Genomic DNA, 20,974 nt, shown 5'->3' with positions numbered 1-20,974 from the left:
GCCTTTTTCTTAATTCATAGGGCCAGGAAAGAACAAAATATTTCTCACAGTAGAAGTCCAAAGGGTTATATTAGGGGAATCAGGCAGAGGTTCCCAAACTGCTGCTTCGGATGCCGACAATCTCTAAGAGTTATGACACACCAGACACATACAAACGCTTTATCTACTTCATACTTTATCTACCACACACTCATCTTTTTAGACTCCAAAGTCCCTTTATTCCCAAAGAATGTCACCTGCCTCTGATGTGAAAATGAGAGATTTAAGTTTGAAAACATTTCACTCCTGCCCTCTTCTTTCCCACACACAACCACTAGAAGGAAGGACAGTGTTAACCAGGAAAACGTTCAGAAATCATTAAAGGGTTTAAATACAAATGAACCTTTTATTTGTATCATTATTTGTATCACCCCTTCAACAAATCAGAGGCATTTCAACCTCTTCTTAGGAAGTGCTGGTAGGTTTTCAGAGCTGGTGAATGAGAAATTATGACATTTCCATAAAGTCATATATAAGTTATAAAAGCAGTTTATAAAATTCAAGATTCGAACACAAAAATCTCATTCCTAAGCTAAAGAGCTGATGATCAAGCTATTTGAGGATTTGTTCAAACAAAGATTAGGTTTGATCAGCTGAAAACACTATAGGTCGAGCATTTATAAAAAGCCATCCGTACAACGTGTACATCATCAACTTGAAATTGCAAGTTCCACAAGAACAAGAATTGTGGTTATTTACAAAAACTTTATAGTCCAGTGTAAGCTACGAACAAGGCTTAGTATAGAAATGCTTCCAGATAACAACGTCAATGAAAGCCAGCTGGCATACTCTAATCTTAAATTAGGATCCAAGTATGTATACTTGAAGAACTCACCTTTTGTGCTCACTGTGCCATTCTGGACAAAAGCCTGTACATGAACATCCCAATAGGACTGGACGACACCATTCTTCTCTAAGGTTGATAAACTATTGCATCTGAAGATGTTGTTCAAAGGAATTTTGAATCCCACAGCGTCACGGACGGTCAAAATTCCTATAAAACAAGATTAACACTAGCTGTTCCCAAGAAGGTAGTTCTCAAAGTGATCACATAAATTTATCTATAGACTTTCTTCTTCTGCCTGCCTGCCTGCCTCACCCCATCCTCAGGTGACAGAGGACATGGCACGTTCAAGAAATGACAAATTCACTGGGGCTGAAACACAGGGAGTAAGAGGAAAGACATGATGGGGGTTAGGAGGGAAAGACGAGTCGCAAGTGGCCACGCGTTGATGGAAACTGGAGGAGGGCAGGTTAGGTTTTATTCTGTTAGCAGTGGAAGGTTAGCTTCAGTTTTTAAAGCTGGAAATAAGTAACACACACATAGTTTATTCTAAGGGAGATGGCAAAATTGTAGGGGCTAGGCAGGGGAAAAAACTTTTAAGGGAAGTCATTTAAGAGGAAAAGCAGTTAGAAGGCTATTGTTCTGGCTGAGGTAAAAGGTGAGGAGGTTGCCTAAATTAAGATGGTGAGAGGCAGTCGAAGGAGAGCAAAGAGACCAAACTGAAAACACAGCTAAGGTACGATCAACAGGGCTTTGTAACCAAAGAAGGAAGAAAGATGGATTCATCAAGGACTTTAGAATAAATCCTTATTTTTGTGCTACTATCCCAAAGTATAAAATGAGCCTTTGGAACCTCTTCCTGGATAACATTTCAAGACTATTCCATTTTAGGAAATCTTCAGAATGTGAAAGGAGTAAGTTACAGTCAGTTTGTATGGAGTTTTTATTATAATGCCTACGGTGAAACCTCAAAAAGACTATGATCACAATTATCCACCCAAATGGCTTAGTTTCTTTCAGAGAAGCAGCAAGGAAGGAAGGGATTCAAGGTCCTTAATAGGGGCTGCCTTCGGAGTCTCTCCATCATGTAGCAAGGCAGCCAATTAATGCTGTCTTGGCACCCCCTAATGGCCAAAGGAAAAAAAAAATTTAAGCCAAGAACCAGAACATTTTCCCCCAAAACGGTTTCTCACTGTTGACATAAGTGAATAGGTATTTGAACTGTCTTATACAGAGAGACCTCAAAAACAATCTATAAACATACTGGAGCTCTACTATGAAATGATAATTTTTTAAACTATATTATTTATGAATGTGTACAGATTAGTCAAATATAAACACACCGATAGGAAAGCTCCACCCCAAATTCCTAAGAGTGGCTGCCTCTTGGGAGGCAGAAAGGGAAGCTCTGGGCAGTGAGTACAGAGGAAACCTCAAATGTATCTGTAAGGTTTTATTTCTTTATTTTTTTTTAAGATTTTATTTATTTATTTGACAGAGAGAGACAGCGAGAGAGGGAACACAAGCAGGGGGAGTGGGAGAGGGAGAAGCAGGCTTCCCGCTGAGCAGGGAGCCCGATGCGGGGCTCGATCCCAGGATCATGACCTGAGCCGAAGACAGATGCTTAACGACTGAGCCACCCAGGTGCCCCTATTTCTTTAAATAAATAAAAAGATGAGGCAAATATGAAAAAAAAATGGCATTTATAAATCCCGGGTAACGGATACATGTAGGTCTATTATATTATTCTCTGGACTTTTCTGTATTTTAATCATGCAAAAAAACTTTTAAAAGAAAATAGCAGCTTTCAAAGTTACTTCAATTAGCAGATGCCTAAAAATAAAACACTAAATTATTTCAAAAACAACAGTCCATTTAAGGAAGCCATTTTAAATTCCAAATAGTTTCAAATATCTTCTTACATAGACGCTAGTAATAAAAAAAAACTGCATCGGCCCCTCGTTTAAAATAAAAAGGAGGAGACTGAGATGTTAATGTTAGAGTCCATAGCTTTTCCATTCAGATCTGTCAGATTTGTCCTTTTATCCGCCACCCCCTTGGTCTAGGCACGCGCTGCATCATCCCTTGGTTACTCTAACAGCCTCTTAAAGCTGCCATATCTCTGCCTGCAGTCTCCTCACTTCCCAATTAATCCCGCAGAACATTCTTTATTAACTACTGTCTCTGCTTTTGTTATGTCATTCTCCTGCTTAAAAACCTAAAATGGTTCCCCGGTGTCTACCCCATCAAGCTAAATGCCTTTCCTTGGCTTCCAAGGCCCCCTATCATTTAGACCCGCTGCACCCAGCGCACTTGATTTTCCTTCTGCTACACACACGGCCTCTATTTTCATCAGGCAGCTCTCCAGCTTCCGCTGCACATACTATGCTTCCCCCTGCTGGAAATCCTCTGCTCAAGCTCTCCGCCTGACTCAAGCTCCATTAGCCACTCCACTATTCAGCTCAGGTCCCTCCCTACACCAAGATTTCTCACTCCTCCAACGCCCGCTGACCTCTCCTTTCTCTCTGCTCCCAAGCAGACCACTGGTGAGGACACACTCAGACCGGCACTTGCAGAGGGGCTCGGGAAGTATATGCCATCTGCAACGTTTACTCTGTACCCTGAGAGAGAGGGTCGACAGGCGTCCCCCACAAACAAAACCCCGAAACAACAACAACAAATCACACTGATCTCAAGCGCTTTCTACTTTTGCCATCTAACTTGGAAAAACAATTTTGCTTTGTCTCCCCAACTTGTTCTAGAACTCCTTGAAGGTGAGGGGCAAATCGTAGACTAGTTCTAAAGGACAATGCAGGGCACAAAGCTAAATATATCAAGTAAACCAGTAACAGTCTTGCTTCGGTCATCCTCTCAAACGAAGAGATTAGGAAAGAGAAAACTAGGATTGATTTCCAAGTCTCCATCCGTGTTACCTCCCAAGTTTTGCATGAGCTAATTCATCTCTGGGTCCCGAAAATAGGATCTTTTGATATCCATACCTCCAAATTAGTCATTCATCCCCAGGGCTTGCAACTGAAGCCCATCTGCCTGTGTTTCTGGGGTCGGAAAGAAATACTATCTGTGAAAAATGCTAAGCTACTTACAGACACCATGTTAACCCAAACCTCAATAGAAGGGAAAGAAAGGAGAATTATAGCTCTGACAAAATTGAAATCTCCACTATCCATGCCTTCAAAATATTTAGTACAAAAAAAAAAAATCTAGTATGCATTTCGGTTCTAAGAGTGACAAGAATGCCTTATTGCCAATGCTTTTCCAAGTTCGTTTTGACCTGAAATTGTCTCAAAATAGCAACAAATGTTGACTTCAGTCATTTTGCCTTTAATTAATCATTTACTTTCCAGTCCAAATCCTATCTAAATGGTAAAAAGATCTGAAGATGAAGCATTTCTGCCCATCTCAGGTTACTGAACTTGTGCAGATTTAAAATAGCTATCGGTAAAGGATTTTCTCATTCATTCAGCATTTGCTGACTACCCACTATTGAATGAAATAAAAAATAATAGTGAAGGCATGAACTCTGTAAGCTTAACAGACTTGAGTTCAAACACCAGCTCACCCACTGACGAGCTGTGTGACCTCCGGGGAAGTCATTTATTTCATCAAGCCTCATTCCCTTTACCTATAAAGCTGGGATAATATCTACTTCCCAGGCTTGCTGTTATGGACTGAGGTGCAGCTAGTCACACACTTAGGGTACTCCGTGGTACAAAGTAAAACACTCAAACAATGACTGCAAATACCATCACCGTGTCGAACACTGCCATACATGGGGTGGCGGGGATACAAAGACATGAACTTTCTGTTCTAGTTAGGAAGACAGACATGCATGCAGATGATTTCTTACATTATTTACATTTATATTATTAATATAAAGCAAGAGAGGGGTGCCTGGGTGGTGTAGTCGGTTAAGAGTCCCACTCCTGGTTTCAGCTCACGTCGTGATCTCAGGGTCATGAGATCGAGCCCCGCATGGGAGCGGGGAGTCCACTTGGGTTTCTCTCTCTCTCCCTCTGCCCCTCCCCCCTGCGTGCGTGCGAGCGCGCGCTCTCTCTCTCTCTTTCAAATAAATAAATAAAATCTTTAAAAAAAAGAGCAAGAGAACATAACAGAAATCTAATTTGTAAGCTTACCTTTATCTTTAGCATCAGGAAATGTCGTATTATCGCTAATGTTGTAGGAAAACGAGATGCCGTCAATTGAGTAAGTAGACGACTCCTTCGTAAAATTCACAGTCCAGGAAAAACCAGATCCAAACTGCACTGCTATTTTGGGATTGTTCTGGACATCCCCACAAATGCTTCCATTATATGTTGCAGTGCTAAAGTCTGAAATGGTTACAGTTTTCTAAAAGAAAAAGAAGTTCGGGGGTAAGGAGCTAACAGGCAGTAATGAGCACCAAGCATTTGCAGAGGATGTGCCAATTCAGTCTCTGTCACCGCCCCCCTCCATGGCCAGGTTGCCCTTGGCCTGGCCCGTTGTGTAAACCAGTCTCAGATTCTTCATCTACATACCAGTCCTCTGGACAAATTCATGTATGTCGAAAAGGAAAAGGAAAATGGGCCTGAACTTCTATTCTTGATTAAAAAAAAAAAAAATCAGGTTATAAGGAGGCAGGACCTTAACTAAAAGAAAATAAGAAGGCAAAAGGATTGAGAGAATACCCCCCCCAAGGAGATTTTAACAGCAAACTATTAAAAATGGGAAAGCTTTGATGTGTACATGTTAAAGCATTACAGATGTAGTCAGACCTAAACGCCACAGTCTTCGGATCATTTGCCCTTAATCAACTGCAAGAAGAACTCCAAAGAACCCATGAAATAAAATATTCCTTCCAACACTAAACAGAATACCTTCAAGTATGTATGTTTTTGGAAACCCACAGAATTTAAGTGTTAAGTCAGTTAACATATGAAATCTTATTTACATAAATGTATACAAAGGATAAAGGGTAGAACTGAGTTCCTACTGTAAAACTCAAGGAAAAAGAAAAGCACTTACGTAAGTTTTGCTTGTGGTCTCATAGTGTATTGTGAAATTCATCTGCCATTTTGCATAAAGGCAAGTGGCTTTTTCTGAGTCTGTCACATTAAGTTCCAAGGCGTAAGATGAGACCGCTCCTAGATTAGAAAGAGTAAGACTGTAAAACTGTACCACGAAAACGTATCTGAAATAAAAAGCTCTACCCACCACTGAAATTCAACCAGCTCTAAAATGCAACAAAATACTTTGAAAATATATGGTATCTTGGTGATGGTTTTTCTTTGTATTTTTAGCGGAATCCTATTGATAAAGTTAGCATCACCCCCTCCAGAAGGAATGGGTTACTTGACCTAGGATGCTTAGGTAAGAGCACAGATCGGTGACATTTACCTTTTGCCTCCTAATAGCCATATCCACATTCATCTGTGCCTTGCTAGTTTTGCGTGTCAGGACTTTTGTTTTTAAGGTAAATGAGCTTACGGGAAGCTTGGGAGGGGTGTTAAACGGTCTCATTTGCAACAAGGATGGAACTAGAGGGTATTATGTGAAGTAATGTAAGTCAGAGAAAGACAAATACCATATGATCTCACTCATATGTGGAATTTAAGAAACAAAACAGATGAACATAGGGGAAGGGAAGGAAAAATAAAATAAGATGAAATCAGAGAGGGAGACAAACCATAAGAGACTCTTCACTGTAGGAAACAAACTGAGGGTTGCTGGAGGGGAGGGGGGTGGGGGGATGGAGTAACTGGGTGATGGGCATGAAGGAGGGCACGTGATGGAATGAGCACTGGGTGTGATATGCAACTGATGAATCACTAAATTCTACCCCTGAAACTAATAATACACACTATATATTAATTGATTTTAAATAAAAAAACAAAAACAACAACAACAAAAAACCCTGTCTCCTTCAAACCAGCTGGTGGAACTTTCTCTGTCCAAATAATGGTAGATCGGATGTTCTATGGTCTTGTTGCTTTCAATCCTGTCACAAGCTATGTGACCCATGACACACGGATGTCTTGGCAAACTATTTTATTCTGATATGAAAGTGTGGGATAGCTCTTTGTAAGCATGTGTACCATGTGACCAAAAGAACAGAGTTTCAAAGGTTGTTAGGTCTAAAAGCAAAAAGTTAATTTTTTATAAATGTAACATTCATCACTTTGGTTTCTTTTAAAATCCAATCGATTAGGAAGGCTGATGAATCTTCTGACATGGACTCAAAGTCACTTCCTACGTTCTGAACCTGCTACCTCTTTAGGCAGAGAAACCTTACAGGGACAGAAAAGCCTTGGGACTTTTGAGCTAACTTGGCTCTGATCTACACAGGGACATCACCTTTTAAACTGAAGAGCCCAAGGACTCAAAATACTATGTGCCAGCAAACACACCAGCAGTATAAATGCCTGACAACCATTTAAGGGTTTTCTTCACTGTCTCACACATTACCCAAGGGGTGAGCTGTTTCCTGTTAAGACAGATGCGTATCTTTTAATGATACCTGAGCAACCCAGCGTCATCTACAAGTAGGGACATGCTACAGGCTGTGCAGCATGAAGTCCTAAGAGGAATACCAAGAAGGCGTGCCTCAGCAACAGCTTTCAAGCTGTACACAGAAGCCGATCGTCGTGATGCTACAGAGACCAGGCTGCCTCACAAGCCTGAAGGTTCTGCTAAAGCTTGTGGTTACTGAGTACCTAAATGTACTGGTTAAGGCCTGAAAAGACCTCGTGAGGCCTAAGTAGATTTCACAGCTGTCCTTTTCTAAGTACAATATGGAATGGAGGAGCTTGTCACCCCTGACCCAAGGCTACCTACCCTGTAGTGGTGCCGGGAACTCCGTCTCCTAATGTTTCCAATCGACTGGAGGCCTGCTTTTCATACGCTGTCTCTCTGGTCTCATTTAAAGTCCCTAGCTTTAGCATAACTTCCTTGTATTCAAGGGCTTCAAAACGGCTGGAAATCACCAAGAAAAGCCTCACACTGGTTAATCATTTACTTCCCAAAGATACTGAAGTAACAGAAAAAAAATGGCAGAAGATGGTAACAGCCCTGACGTGCCCACGTGGGAGACCTCAAGCGTATGAAGCGGAAGGCACAAGTTGTGGTTCAAATTTACCACTACAGCCAATTCAAGGCAGTCTAGCTGCCGACCTGAAAATGAGAACTGAGAAATGCCCTGAGGGCTCCAGCCCTTTCTGTTCTGGTGCCTTCGCCACCTTTCTCCCAGGGAGAGCTATTCTTTTTGCAGAGCTTCCCCGCTTCCTTCCTCTCGACCTCTCCCAACTGCACCGGAAACCACTTTCACTCAATCGCTATCAACCTCACACTCAACTATTCCAAAACGAAAATTCACTCTAAACTGGTCCCCTTCTCGGCCTCTCTAGCTCTCAAGGAGGTGGGACCCAGTACAGTCACTCAGGCTCACAAGTTTGGGAATCAGCTTCTACTTCATTCCCTTTGTGAAGTCCTACTGGTTTTCTTTTCCCCCCTTCAAATCCTCTCTTAAATCCAATCTTGGCCTTTTATTTCTATTCCCAATCCACCGTCCCACCCCTCAATTACTACAGACGCCTCCTAGCTGTCCCTCAGAAATGCTCCCTGTTTAACGGTCCTTAAATACCTCTTCCTCTCTGGACCTAGCTCCAAAACTCCCATATTAAATTTAAGTTCTTCCACCTGACTTTCAAAGTAATCCTTAATCTCATCCCACCTTCTTCCTTCAGCTTCTCTCAAACCATTTTCCCAGAACACACCCTTTAATCCGGTTAAACTTGTTCCACTGGACCCAAATGCCATGCTCTATACTCAATTTCTACCCCTAGGCTTCACCTGTCCCTACCAATTGAAATTCACGGTTTTTCCACTGACCTCAGTGTTCACCTTGGGAAGGATCTCCCTCTCTGTTTGGCTGCTGCCCCCAAATCTGAACCACCACCACCACCCGCCCCGCCGACTCTGCCTCTTCCTAATAATTTCTGGCCTATCACCACCCACTGTAAAAGCTGAAAACGTCAGACACCTGCTGTCCCGGCCTCCCTGGCAGCAGGGATGGGCACCTGTGCTCGGCTCCGCCGGACACAGGCATCCACCCCAGATCTCAGATAGGACGGCAGCGGAATGGAGCCGCGCACGGAAGCTGCTACAGCAGGCAGGGTCAAGGTCCCAGGCAACAAGGCCGGCCAAGCTGGTGGCAGTGGCCCAGAGCGGGCGGACAGCAGTGTCACGCTGGCGCTGTTAGTGCGGCTCAGGGGCATGATTTGGGAAACTCAACCAGGCTTCGAGATACACAGCCAGGAGCTCTGGTAATTCTGAGTTACCGGATACACATTTTTTCATAAACATACAGAAGAGTGCACACTGTAACACACGAAAGCGAAAAGCGCACGTAACGTGAAGCAGACAGCTCCAAGAATTTCCACAAGCCGAGTCCACTTGCGTCAAGAAACAGAACATTCCAAGTGCCCCTGAAGCCCCCACTGTTCCCCCTTCCAGGTACCTTCTTCCCCTCCCAAGGGCAACCCCTATCCTGACTTCTAACTATATAGATTAATTTTGCCTGATTTTCAACTTGATACCGATGGAATCACTCACTATGTTCTTTTGGGTCTGGCTTCTTGCACCGCATATTATGTTTGCGAGGTTCACCCAGGATGGTGTGTGCAACTGCAGTTTGTCCGAACTCACTCTGTATGTGTAGCTTTCTGTGATTGGGTAAATATTCCACTACTGATCTGTGGTAGATCGTAGATGGCATATGGACAGTTTCCAGTTTGGTCCTACTATGCATGGACACACTGGCGAACACACGTGGATGTGTACCTGTTGGGTATATACGTAGGAATGAAATGGTGGGATCGAAGCCTACGCATATGCCTGATATCTTTTTAATAAATTCCTTTTCTGCTTAAAATCGATCAGATTTTACTTCTGGTGCTTACAATTAAGAACCTGGACTGGGGGGCACCTGGGTGGCTCAGTTGGTTAAGCGTCTGCCTTCGGCTCAGGTCATGATCCCGGGGTCCTGGGATGGAGCCCCGCATCGGGCTCTCTTTCAGCAGGGAGTCTGCTTCTCCCTCTGACCCTCCCCCCTCTCAAGCTCTCTCGCTCTCTCTCAAATAAATAAAATCTTAAAAAAAAAAAAAAGAACCTGGGGGGCACCTGGGTGGCTCAGTTGGTTGGGCATCTGCCTTCAGCTTGGGTCATGATCCCGGGGTCCTGGGATCGAGCCCTGCGTCAGGCTCCCTGCTCAGTGGAGAGTCTGCTTCTCCCTCTCCCTCTGCCTGCCACTCTGCCTACTTATGCTCTCTCTCTGTCAAGTAAACAAATAAAATCTTTAAAAAAAAAAAAAAAGAACCTGGACTGATAAGCTACCCATTTCTCAACAGCCAAGTATCTCTACCAAGGTCTCCTTAACTGTAAAAGCCTCGAGGAGCTGTCATACATGGCCCATACCCCCACCTTTCTGTATATTTTATACTATCCTGAATTATTCAGTTATTTTATGCCTGTAAATCCTGACTCCTATATTGTCACAAGCTCTCAGACAGCAGTTTTCAACTGTTAACTTCACAACAAACTGATGTGTCATGGTAAATTATAGTATACAGCAGGTAATTTGTTAACTAATAAAAAAAGGACCTGAGTCTGTGAATGAATGATATATATGGATTCAAGATTCCCCTTTAATAATGTCTCTGCCACTCATTTGAATTCCAATATTCTCCCTTACCAACAGATGATCTAATCTATGCTGCAGCCCCTAGGAGTGTGCCTCTTATATGAACGTCATCCATCACGGGTGCCATGGTTGGGGAGATCATGTCTATTACTTTCCCTCCATCTCCTATCATTCCTAATAGTGTGGAATACATATTAGTTTCTCAATAACTCCTGGTTGATCATATCAAGGTAAAAATACCCTGCAATAAGGACCTGAAATATAGTTTAATTACAAAAAGGCCAGTGTTTTAGCTCTTCCAAATCATGAACCTAACCTATCTGGCTTCTAGATACTCCCTCAATCCCCAAGTCAGTTTTTGCCTCAATAAATTTTGACATGAATTTCAAGCTAGGAATAATGTATTTTCCATAAGGCAAGTTGACAGTTGAAACATTTACACTTTGCTAAAAAAGTCTCCGGCAAACCATTTCCATCCTTATTGCTGTATTTGATTTTTAGCATAGCTAAACCATTTTTGTTTGAAAGTCTTTATGACATTAAAAAAAAAACCCCACAGCTGTGTCAACTATACTCAAATTAAAAAAAATCATTAAATTTAGTTAAATAATGTTTTTCAAGAGAAACCCCACACAGCTGAATATATCCTAGAGTGTGTAATTATAGAGCTGAGAGTTTATTCTCCAAAGAAAAAGGCATGCCTCAAAATCAACTTTTTCAAATTTAAATATCCTCTCAATCTTATTTCCAAAAAGTTCATTTACAGGTTCTTTTAGAACTCACAACTTATTTCGCCAAGCATGACATGCCGCAAAAAGTGGCTAGGTTTTTACAAGTCTATCTGACCCGAAGCGTAGTAGAAAAAATACACATTTGCAGGGGCGCCTGGGTGGCTCAGTCGTTAAGCGTCTGCCTTCGGCTCGGGTCATGATCCCAGGGTCCTGGGATCGAGCCCCGCATCGGGCTTCCTGCTCGGCGGGAAGCCTGCTTCTCCCTCTCCCACTCCCCCTGCTTCTGTTCCCTCTCTCTCTCTGTCAAATAAATAAACAAAATCTTTAAATATATATATATACATTTGCAAACAAAAGGGGGGTGGGGTAGGAACATAATAGCAGTGGTAAAACCAATAAAAAACAATGATCTAAGAGGCAATATAATGAGGCGATTAAGAGCCCCATCCCTGGCACTGAAAAGCTAGAATTCAAATCAAGTCAGTCCAATTTACTGGCTGTGAGACTCTAGGCAAGTTATCCTCGCTAAGAATTGCAGTACTTCTCGAACAGGTTCTTCGAAAGCCTGCAAGCCCTTCAGAGCTAAGAGAAATTTGCCAAGCAAGTTGGATATTCCAGCTTACAAGTTTCCCTTCTAGTAACTAGAGCACCTAAAGGAATCCTTCCCAAACTGTAATTCTATGTTTACTTTCATCATATTAAGTTATGAACTCCTGAACTCAAACTCATCAGTTCAGAATGATGCTGGGCAAAGGGTCTTAAAAAAACAACAACAACAACAAAAACACGACATGGGCATACAGTACCTATTTATTCTTTCTTTGCTGTTCATAGGTTTAATAAATCAGATTAACTGTTCCTCATTTATTAAGTCCTCATTTATGCTTCCTAATATAGGTACAACCACCCATTCAGTTGCTGATGCTCTCAATTTCTGGTAAATCTCTTTTAAAAAGAAAAGTAATAAAATGATTTTAAGCTACAAAATAATTTAAGATCAGGCAATGGGTAAGGAAGTGAGCTTCAACACTATTCAACTAATGGAAAATGCTTATTGCTGAGTGAGTGGTGTTTGGCAGACCTCCAGAATTCTTTTGCAATGCACAGCAAGATAACAACAAGCACTTATAAAGTACACTTTTGGATCTGAGGCGATCTCTGATCACTTTAATAAGAAATTATGATCAGAATGCTTTTGTCACTACAGGAGGAAGAGCAGACTTCCTGCACCAAGGATCACTTAAGTCAGCTACAGTGCTATGAAATCATTGTCAATCGCAAATTCCACTCAAGGATATGGAAGAAAGCCGCACTCCTGGGAAATATTTTAATATCTATAATCCTATCAGATGTGATAACCAATGACTAATGGACAAATAATAAGCCTGTCCTTTCAACTATCTCTACTATAGCTAAAAATAATTTTAGGAGAACCTTGAAATCAAAGTTATCAGCTTAACAAATGTGGTTAAGGTTACAGAGAGATCTCCTGCTTACTTTCTTTCAGATCACCTCCAAAGGGAGGGAGATTGGTTCTCTGTGAAAACCTTATTCTCCTTCCCACCGAGGCCTTCCTAGTTCTCCATGTTAACCCTGCCTACCATGGAGGTGTATCTGAAGGGGTAGCATTATGATATGGGATCATACATCAGTAAAATGGTTTATAATTATCTGCGCTGCTTAGCACTGATCTTGAAGTTCTCAATACAAAGACACAAAAAACACCTCTTGCGAAACATAATTTAAGGTTCACGGAAGAAAAAGGAGACCAAGTTGGTCTAATTTACAGTCATATCCCCAGTGCCCACCAATGAATACCCTCAACAAAAATCTCAGGGTTAACCAGGTACCAGGTGCTGTGCTAAGTAGGCAATGAGAAATAACAGTGCCTAAGATAGTCTTGGCTCTCCGAGACTAATGCCTTAGGGGAGATCTGACTGGCAATGGGATTTTTTTTTTTTATTTTATTTATTTGACAGAGAGAGACGCAGCGAGAGCGGGAACACAAGCAGGGGGGGTGGGAGAGGGAGAAGCAGGCTTCCTGGCTGAGCAGGGAGCCCGATGCGGGGCTCGATCCCAGGACCCTGGGATCAATGACCTGAGCCGAAGGCAGATGCTTAACGACTGAGCCACCCAGGCACCCCTGGCAATGGGATTTTTAAAAAGAGTGGAAAATAGGCTAGCCTAATAAGCTAAGAGTTTGGGAACGACAAGATTTACCCCTATTCCTCCAGATGGTCACCTGGCTGGCCTCCCTGCAACACTCAGGTCTCCGCTGGGCGGGTAATCGATAGGTAACCATTTGTGGGAGGGGTCCTCCTACCAGTGAAGCACACTCAGGATATTTACATGAGGTTTCTCCAACCCAGAAAAGCACCAAGAAGTCAAACTAGTTGTAAAAATCAATAACCACAGAAGAATTCTGAAATCTATGATGTCACAAAGAAAAAACACTTAGGCAACGATGCTAGGAAATGATTTTTAGCCACTACTCTCTTTATAATGCATCTGTATAGCTTTTCTTCAGAAAACTCGGAGCTTTTCTTCAGAAAGCTCTCTAGTCAGTTATAATGCATTCAAAGAAAGAGCATAACTTAATCTCTGTGAAAAGGACCAATAATAATACATAACCCCTAAGAACTCTCCTCTATACTTGCTGTAAAGCAGCTATTTTTAAAAAGTTCCCTTGGAGCCAGAATAGTTATAAAGTTACAAAGTGAAACTGGCACAGCTTGAGCACTCAAGCTAATGAGACTATAAATTCAGGACAGATCCCCCTGCAATGGTACCCCGGAAGAGCACAAGATTCACAGCAGCTCCTTTACAAATATTTACGGAGTTCTTAAAAACCTTATTCCTGGTATCCACTGTGATGTATGCAAAACCCACCAAGCAACTCAAGACGGGCTCAGGTCTTAAGAGAGAAAGCCACATGGAAGGAGTCTGAGCTCCACCCTGAACCAGCAGCTGCCAGAAAAAGCAGCTGTATCGAAGAGATGATTTCTGTCTTATCCTGATATCGTCTGAAAAATCTAATCTAGGTACATTATGAACTTTTACTCCTCCAAATCCTGTTCTAAACCTGGAAGTAGAGGAAAGCGACCTTGGAAATCTTCCAAGAAGATGAATCTAGTTAGTCCCGATCAATAAATTTAGGCAAACGAGCAGATGAGCTGACAGGTTCTTTTATGTGCTTCTTTTTGCCTGTTTATTTTCTGCAATGAGCAAGCATTGCTTTTGTAAAAACAAAACAAAAAAGCTTTCATTAAAAAAAAAAATCTAATGACACGAAAGCCAACAAGCAGGACAGCTATTATTTTTTTTTTCACTTTCTCTAAACAATAACCGTGTTGTGTTTGTGCAGATTCAATTGGCAGTGAACTACTGATTAACAGATGCCTCAGTCAGATGTGTTCTAGCCACTGATAAAGTGCTTTTCGTTGTAAACAATCCTCTCCTAGGGTCACCGGCTCCTCAGTAAGTGCTTCACAGCAGTGTTAGAGCTTCGAATTGTGTTTGAGCAAAGGCTCCACGGCCCCCTTCCAGAAGGGCTATGGAGGCGTCTCCTGCCCTATGTGGATAGCCGCACTAGTTCGGGGAGTCCGTAACGTTTGGTATCAGGACCCCTTACTCTCTTACCCACTGAGGACTTCAAAGAGCTTTGGTTTACATGTGTTCTATCTATTGGTATTTGCCATGCTCGAAATTAAAAATGAGAAGTGAATAAAACACAACATCAGGGCCATCAGAGTGGTGATGTCATCACACAGGATGAAGCCTCTGGAAAACTCCACTGTACGCTGGAGTGAGTGTGTGAGTGAAAAAGACAAATAACTTCTTGGTATTCTTTTAGAAATAAGTTTTATCTGACAGGCACCCCCTCAAAAAGATCCTTGAGAATCACTAAATCAGATCAAGAACCCTTCCAGCGCTATCACTCTGGAGCAAGACTGCTCAACCTCAGCACTACTGACATTTTGAGGTGGATAATTCTTTGTTGGGGGGGGGGGCACTATGCTGTGTACTGTAGGATGTTTAGCAGAATCCCCAGCCTCTACCCCCTAGATGCCAAACGCAATCCCCTGTTGCGACAACCAAACTGTCTCCAGATATTGCCAAATGTCCCTGTTTGAGAATCCACTATTTTAGGGTGCTGATTTTATGCTACTGAAATGTGAATTACAGCATGGGCACCTCTCACTGCCTTCTCAGACCCCTATTATCTTTATCTACTCGCCACTCCCATCTGGGTCTGTTCCTTCTGGGTTTTATTTGGTCCCAAACAGCAAGTCGGTGGATAGCAACAAGCACAGGATGAATGAGGTCAGGAAGAGACCTTCTGGTCAAAGTTCACCTTTCAGGCATTACAGCCCTCGGGGACCCAGTGATCTTTGGGGGAGGGGGGTATAACACAGTCAGCCAACATTCATCCAGCCATTCTTATGACTTGTTAACAACCAAGTCTTTGACAAGTTACCTTTCTCCTCCAAAAATGAAGTAAAGGGCCAGCTGTGCCACTGAGAAGGAGCTTCTGAAGGCAGAGAGGCAGCGTACACGACTCAGACCACCACCCCCAAAACCTCACATCCGGGAGGCCCTCCCAACCGAAATACGTGGAGATTGTTTTCAAGTCTTTTTTAAGTTGTTGTTGTTTTAAATCTGGATCAGGCCGGGAGGAAGTAGCAAAACTAATAGAAAACAGACATCCTAGGATGCCTGGGTGGCTCAGTTGGTTAAGCGACTGCCTTCGGCTCAGGTCAGGATCCTGGAGTCCCTGAATCGAGCCCCGCATTGGGCTCCCTGCTCAGCGGGGAGTCTGCTTCTCCCTCTGACCCTTCCCCCTCTCATGTGCTCTCTCATTCTCTCTCTCAAATAAATAAAATCTTAAAAAAAAAAAAGAAAACTGACATCGACACCTCCAAGTCAGATCTTCACTCCCCACCAAAGTTCCCCCTCTTCCCTTTAGTCTCCAGAGGTTAGGTCCGAGTTTTCTCGCCTGGAAATTGCCCCGGGCCACCTTAGGTCCCTACCCCTCAAAACTCCAACTACCAAACTCAAATCCAGCATCATTCCTCATCTCTTTACTCACCCTTCCTCCAGGACCTCAAATTCCCACCCACAAACCCCCCCCCCCAGCCCCCTCGCTGTCCCCCAGACTCTACTGTCATATCTGCCCCTACCCCCCCACCCTTCCCCCAAGCTTCTTCACGCAGGCGACAGTCTCTTCCCTCCCCAATTTTCGCTCTCATCCCATAATTTTCCACCATCTTCAAAACTCTTCCCTGATCCTAAGAAACCAGGACCCTGTCTCTGCCACCCCAGAATCGCACGTACGTCCCTCCTACACTCACTCCTCAGTATCTTCCCCAAGTTACTCTTCCTACCCAGATCGGCTCCACTCCTCACTCTTCCCCACCTACTCCCTCGGCGGCCCCCCGCGCTTACTTGCCCCTTCTCACTCTCACGGGCCCTTCCTCCCCGCCATCCCTCGGTCAGGCCTTCTCTAGGTCACGGCTCGCCTCCCTGGGCCAAGCGCCGCCGCCCAGTGTCAGCCGCTCAGCCTCTCAACCCTCCCCCCCTTCCCCCGGACCAGTCTTTCAGGTTGTGGCCTTTGAACTGGGCTCCCCGGGCCCAGGCTGAGGGACAGAGCAGGAGGGCCCGACAACTCACCCAGGACAAGGCAGAGCAGAACGAGCCCCGAGCCCGGAACCGGGGAGAGGCGGAAGCACACCATGATTCCGCAAAGCAGGAGGCGGCGGCGGCTGGTCGGGGTGGAGGTGGCGGCGGCGGTGGCAATGGCAGCAGCAACACCAGCGAAAAGGCTTCGGGGAACCGGGCCAGGAGGACCGCAGACCACCGAACACAGCCCCGCAAACGCCAGGACTCGGCGCTTCAGCGCGGGTCATAAGACTAGGGGCGGGGCTCGTTCTTACCTTTAGCCAATCTCCGCGCTTGAAAGCGGCGAGAGGGGTGGTGATGTAGGAGCCGGTGGGCGGGGCGACCATGCCCTGGCTTTTTGGTTCACAATCATTCTTATGCGCCTGAGAGCTCTGTGCGGACGGCTTTTTCTAAGGCTTAAAAGAGAGGATTAACTTTCCGGGGTGTAGGTAGTAGAGTTCATTTCAGTTCCAACTCCTTGAGGAGGAAGAGAATAATTTTGTTGAATTAAAAAGGTTGCTAAGCATCACAACGTAATATATGTAAAAATAATACACAGTTGTTCTAGGAACACTGTTGTTACCCCTGCTGTTCATGTGATTGATTAAATGGGTAAGAGAGCTAGGGGGTAATATGGTGTCGCGGATCGCCAGAGCAAGACGTGGCCTTGAAGTTCGCCTAGTTACAATACCCTGTTTTTCGGACGGAGGAATTGAACTCAGAAAGAGGAAGAATCTTCTTTAAATACAGAAAGAAAGAAAATAGGAAAGAGAAAAATAAGATAGGAAGATAAAGAGGAAAAAATAAATCTCATCCATATTCCCACTACCCAGAGAGAGATGGTTATCTAGCTCTCTTTCCAGTTGCTTTTCCTATGCATATCCACATGTGAATATTCATTAATGAATTCATACTAAACATCCTATTTGGTATACTTAACAATTGAACAGATGAAACCTAAAATAGTCAACAAAGGAAAGCATTCAAAAACTATTAAAAAAATCTCAAGTTGGGATAAAGCACTAATTCTCAAATGTTAGTGTCGGAAAGAATCATCTAGGGAGTTTTAATATCATACAGACTCCTATACCTCATTCGCAGAGATTCTGAAACAGTAGGTCTCTGGCTGCCCTTGGAGTCTGCATTTTGAACAAACACCCCAGGTGATTCCGATTTCTGTGGTTCCCCGACTACAATTTGAGAAACATTAAAAAATAGAGCTCCAAAAGCGTCTAATCCAGGAGATCTTAATCTGGTGTCAATGGATGAACTTGCCGGGGGTGGGCGAGGGTGGAGGGGACCGTCTGTGAATCTCCAGAAATTACTTGCAACACTCATGTATGCGTATTTTTCACGGGGAGAGGGGCTATAGCTTTTACCTGTTCTCAAATGGGACCTGTGAGTCCTCACTCTACAACCACCCCTGCTCAAAAATTAGGAGTCATTGGTATATCCTGTCATTTGCTTTAATATGATTAATTCCTGAAAGTGAGAACACTTGTTCATGACTTCTTCATGGGTGCAACTGAGTCATGAGCAGCTGACTTGCTCTAGGAGGAACTAATATACGCTACAGTATTAGACAATGCTTTTAGCAAAAGAAGGTCATTTGACTGTCCTACCACCAATACGACTTGAAAGGAGCCATGTCCTGGAGAATCCTTGATTGAGTTGAGTCCTTACAAGTTTCCCCACCCATCCTTACTGATGGACTCTGTCCCTTCTCCCTCAACTGTAAATCACCTAACTATAATGTTCAGTGAAACCCTAAGTTCTAGAAGAAGACGCAAAAAGAGCATAGTGGAAAGAACATTGGATGGGCAGTCAGAATAGTTAGATACCATTTATTGGCAGCGTGACCTTGGGCAAGTCACTTCATCTCTTTTAGTACATGTGCTGCCAAAGCAAGTCACTTCATCTCTTTAACTTCTGTATTTTTATCCATAAAATAAAAGGAGACCAGAGCAGTTTCTCAATCCTGGCTGCACTGGAATAACTGGTGGGACCTTAAAACTAGCATTGCCCCTTGGTCCCAGCCCTTGAGATTCTGATTCAGCTGGTAGGGAGTGGGGCCTGGGCATTGTGTGTTCCTCTAAACTCCCCAAGGCAATGTTAACGGGCCAGCGATGATCTCTAAGGTGGTCCCAGCTAAGATTCTATAAGAATAAATGTTCATTTATTGAAAATATAAGGAAACAGTGTCACAATTAGTGAAATGTCCAGCTTAATAAATTGTTGCCCTTAACTTTCTGCAGGTATCATCAAATTAAAAAATGGAAGACAGTGAGATATAAACAGCCTGGTAAGCTAAATCTCCCCATCACAACCTTTTCCCCTGACCAAAAACAAACACTGGCTCCCTGACTGGGACAGGAACCTCAGGAGACAGAACAATGTTTTTGCGGTAAGTAAATGGTGGGTGTGTTGTTAGAATGAATCGATTAAACATTCTCAATCTTTGTTTGGTCTGAGCTTCCATACTCACCGCCGTTTCGTGAGAACCAGTCCCTTTTGCAGGCGGTGTCTCATGACCCCAGCACAGTCAAAGGAGCTTAGCGCAAGCTCTTCTGTATTGGAGGCAGATGTGTACGTCTGGGACCAGCATCCATGTTTGAGAAATTCTGTGGGATCCCCTCCCCTCTGAGCTTCACATCTGGTGTCTTGATGGTTGCTGCTGCCGCATCCAGAGTGCTTTTAAGGACACCTCCTCTCTCCTACCTCCCCAGTGTGCAGAAATCCTCAGCACACCCCCTCCCCACCCTCTACCCCCATAGGTAGTTTATGACTCTTTTTTTTAAGTTTTTATTTATTTATTCATTTAAGCAAGCTTTACATCCAACGGGGGGCTCGAACTCACGACCCTGAAATCAAGAGCCACACGCTCGACCGAGCTAGCCAGGCGGCCCTGTTTATGACTCTTAAAAAATTTTTTTTTGGGCGCCTGGGTGGCTCAGTTGGTTAAGCGTCTGCCTTCGGCTCAGGTCATGATCCTGGAGTCCCGGGATCGAATCCCGCATCGGGCTCCCTGCTTGGCAGGGAGTCTGCTTCTCCCTCTGACCCTCCTCCCTCTCATACTCTCTGTCTCTCATTCTCGCTCTCTCAAAATAAATAAATAAAAAATCTTTAAAAAATAAAATAAATAAAATAAATTTAAAAAATTTTTTTTATTTTTAAGTAATCTCTACACCCAATGTGGGGCTCGAACCCACAACTCCGAGATCAAGAGTCGCACGCTCCACTGACTGAGCCAGCCAGGGGCCCCTGTGACTCTTTTGAGCAGCTTTGCGAGCTCATGACTTTTTGGCCAGGGAGCGGGAAATCGCTGGCAAACACATCCCTAAATGTGAACACTCTGAACGGCGTGAGAAATAATGGTCCTATCAGATTTGGTAAACGAAAGACAATGAAATGTGTGGGTCAGAGGGGGGAAATGGACATAAAGATACAGAGATTTAGAATGAGAAAGTGATAAATGTTTATGAAACGTAAGGGGTACAGTTGATGGTATTGTAATCATGTTGTACTATGACAGATGGTAGCTACATTCATGGTGGCTGTAGCATAACATATAGATTTGTCCAGTTGCTATGTTGTACACCGGAAACCAATGTAAATTGTGTGTCAACTATACCTCAATTTAAAAAAAGAAAAGTTTTGGGGCGCCTGGGTGGCTCAGTTGGTTGAGTGTCTGCCTTTGGCTCAGGTCATGATCCTGGGATCGAGCCCCAGATTGGGCTCCCTGCTCAGTGGGGAACTTACTTCTCCCTCTTCTCCCCGTTCGTGCTCTCTCTCCCTATCTCTGTCTCTTTCAAATAAATAAATACAATCTTTTTTTAAAAATTAAAAAATAGGGGCGCCTGGGTGGCTCAGTTGTTAAGCGTCTGCCTTCAGCTCAGGTCATGATCCTGGGGTCCTGGGATCGAGCCCCGCATCGGGCTCCCTGCTCCGCGGGAAGCCTGCTTCTCCCTCTCCCACTCCCCCTGCTTGTGTTCCCTTTCTGGCTCTCTCTCTCTCTCTGTCAAATAAATAAAATCTTTAAAAAAATTAAAAAATAAATAAAAAGAAAAG

The 20,974-nt window shown here is 43.6% G+C and overlaps 1 protein-coding gene across 2 annotated transcripts in view; it reads right to left on the bottom strand.

The window, feature by feature from the left end:
- LAMP2 (lysosomal associated membrane protein 2) overlaps positions 1-17,146 on the bottom strand; it is a 35,202-nt gene extending 18,056 nt beyond the window's left edge. Inside the window, exons 1-4 of one of the 2 annotated variants that reach the window (XM_021686678.1) lie at positions 16,919-17,146; positions 5,846-5,964; positions 4,978-5,191; positions 875-1,033 (exon numbers count right to left, since the gene is read on the bottom strand). In XM_021686678.1, the coding sequence (XP_021542353.1) occupies positions 875-1,033; positions 4,978-5,191; positions 5,846-5,964; positions 16,919-16,982 (556 nt within the window). In that variant the 5' untranslated portion in view covers positions 16,983-17,146. The remainder of the gene's footprint in view (positions 1-874; positions 1,034-4,977; positions 5,192-5,845; positions 5,965-16,918) is intronic. The other variant, XM_021686687.2, reaches the window with a different exon arrangement.
- Between the last annotated feature and the right edge of the window lie 3,828 nt (positions 17,147-20,974).

Source organism: Neomonachus schauinslandi, chromosome X (assembly GCF_002201575.2).
Source record: "Neomonachus schauinslandi chromosome X, ASM220157v2, whole genome shotgun sequence".
Classification (NCBI taxonomy): domain Eukaryota; kingdom Metazoa; phylum Chordata; class Mammalia; order Carnivora; family Phocidae; genus Neomonachus; species Neomonachus schauinslandi.
The sequence above is the reverse complement of the archived record's forward strand: the minus strand, read 5'-3'. Positions and strand labels throughout refer to the sequence as shown.